The 1,067-nt window shown below is 52.6% G+C and overlaps 1 protein-coding gene across 1 annotated transcript; it reads left to right on the forward strand.

Moving 5' to 3' along the window:
• The first annotated feature begins 303 nt into the window (after positions 1-303).
• LOC147473030 (uncharacterized) lies at positions 304-795 on the forward strand. Its single transcript, XM_086587881.1, has one exon. It carries the CDS (start codon positions 304-306, stop codon positions 793-795), a length of 492 nt encoding a protein of 163 aa, XP_086444007.1.
• Positions 796-1,067: the final 272 nt, after the last annotated feature.

The following is a 1,067-nucleotide window of genomic DNA, read 5'->3' on the forward strand; positions in this document are numbered from 1 at the left end:
GCGGGAGAAGTATATTAGATATGAAGACACCATGCATGAGTCGAAGAGGGGAGCCAAAGGCGATCGGCGGCGTAGAGAAAGGGGTGAACGCAGAAAAGACAGAGGGAAGTGACCGGGCGGGAGAGGTACCACGGACAGTCCTCAAGGCCGAAAAGAGGAAGGGAGATAGCGCGGAGAGAGCAAAGGGAGCGGAAGCCATACCGCGAGGTGGAACATGTCCCGTTGGCGAGACCGTTGAGTGAGATACTGCCGCTCATTAAAAATGTGCAAGGATATGAAGGGCCGCGAACCATTCCGGCCGAAATGCCCAACAAGCCATACTGTGAGTATCACCAGGTGCGCAATCACGAAACCAATGATTGTTATGCCTTGAAATGGTTAGTCCAGAGATTAATAGAGAAGGGGATGCTGAGGGAATTCGTTGGGGAAACTCCAGACCGGGAGCCTGGGCCTGCCGCGGGACGAATATTGGGAACCATAAATGCTATTTTCAGCGGGGAAGCGTTGAGTCACAATGCCCACCGGGATAAGGTCAGGAGGACGGCGAGTATTCAGCAGGTCAATGAGTCCCACAGAGGGCAGAGATACCGAGCAGAGTTAATGAGCGGGGAGGAGAAAATTACATTCTCCAAGGCAGACCTCCGAGGCGTGGATACGCCACACGAGGATGCGTTGGTTATTACAGTAGTGATGGGCAATTATGTGGTCAAAAGGGTCCCGATAGATCGTGGTAGCCGCGGTGGATTTGCTATTGAGGAGCTCTTAAGGAGATGGGGATCAACCCAGGGCAACTGAGACCTCCGCGGACAAATTTGTATGAATTCAATGGAAGTGTTACAGAGCCTATGGGGGAACTTCTGCTGCCAGTAACAACGGGGCCCGTGACAGTGTTCTCAAGGTTCATGGTGATCGACTCCAACTCCTAATACAACGCGATCCTGGGGAGGAGATGGATACATGAGATAAGGGCGGTGCCGTCGACTTACTATCAAGTTATCCGATTCCCTACCCTAACGGGAACATATGAGGTCCGCAGAGATCAGGTGGCATCCAAGAACAGTCACCAG

Source organism: Coptis chinensis, unplaced genomic scaffold (assembly GCF_015680905.1).
Source record: "Coptis chinensis isolate HL-2020 unplaced genomic scaffold, ASM1568090v1 utg5391_pilon_pilon, whole genome shotgun sequence".
NCBI lineage: Eukaryota > Viridiplantae > Streptophyta > Magnoliopsida > Ranunculales > Ranunculaceae > Coptis > Coptis chinensis.

Bases quoted from the DNA above. Each gene is read 5' to 3' on its own strand.
- LOC147473030 (XM_086587881.1), top strand. From the start codon at position 304: ATGCCCAACAAGCCATACTGTGAGTATCACCAGGTGCGCAATCACGAA.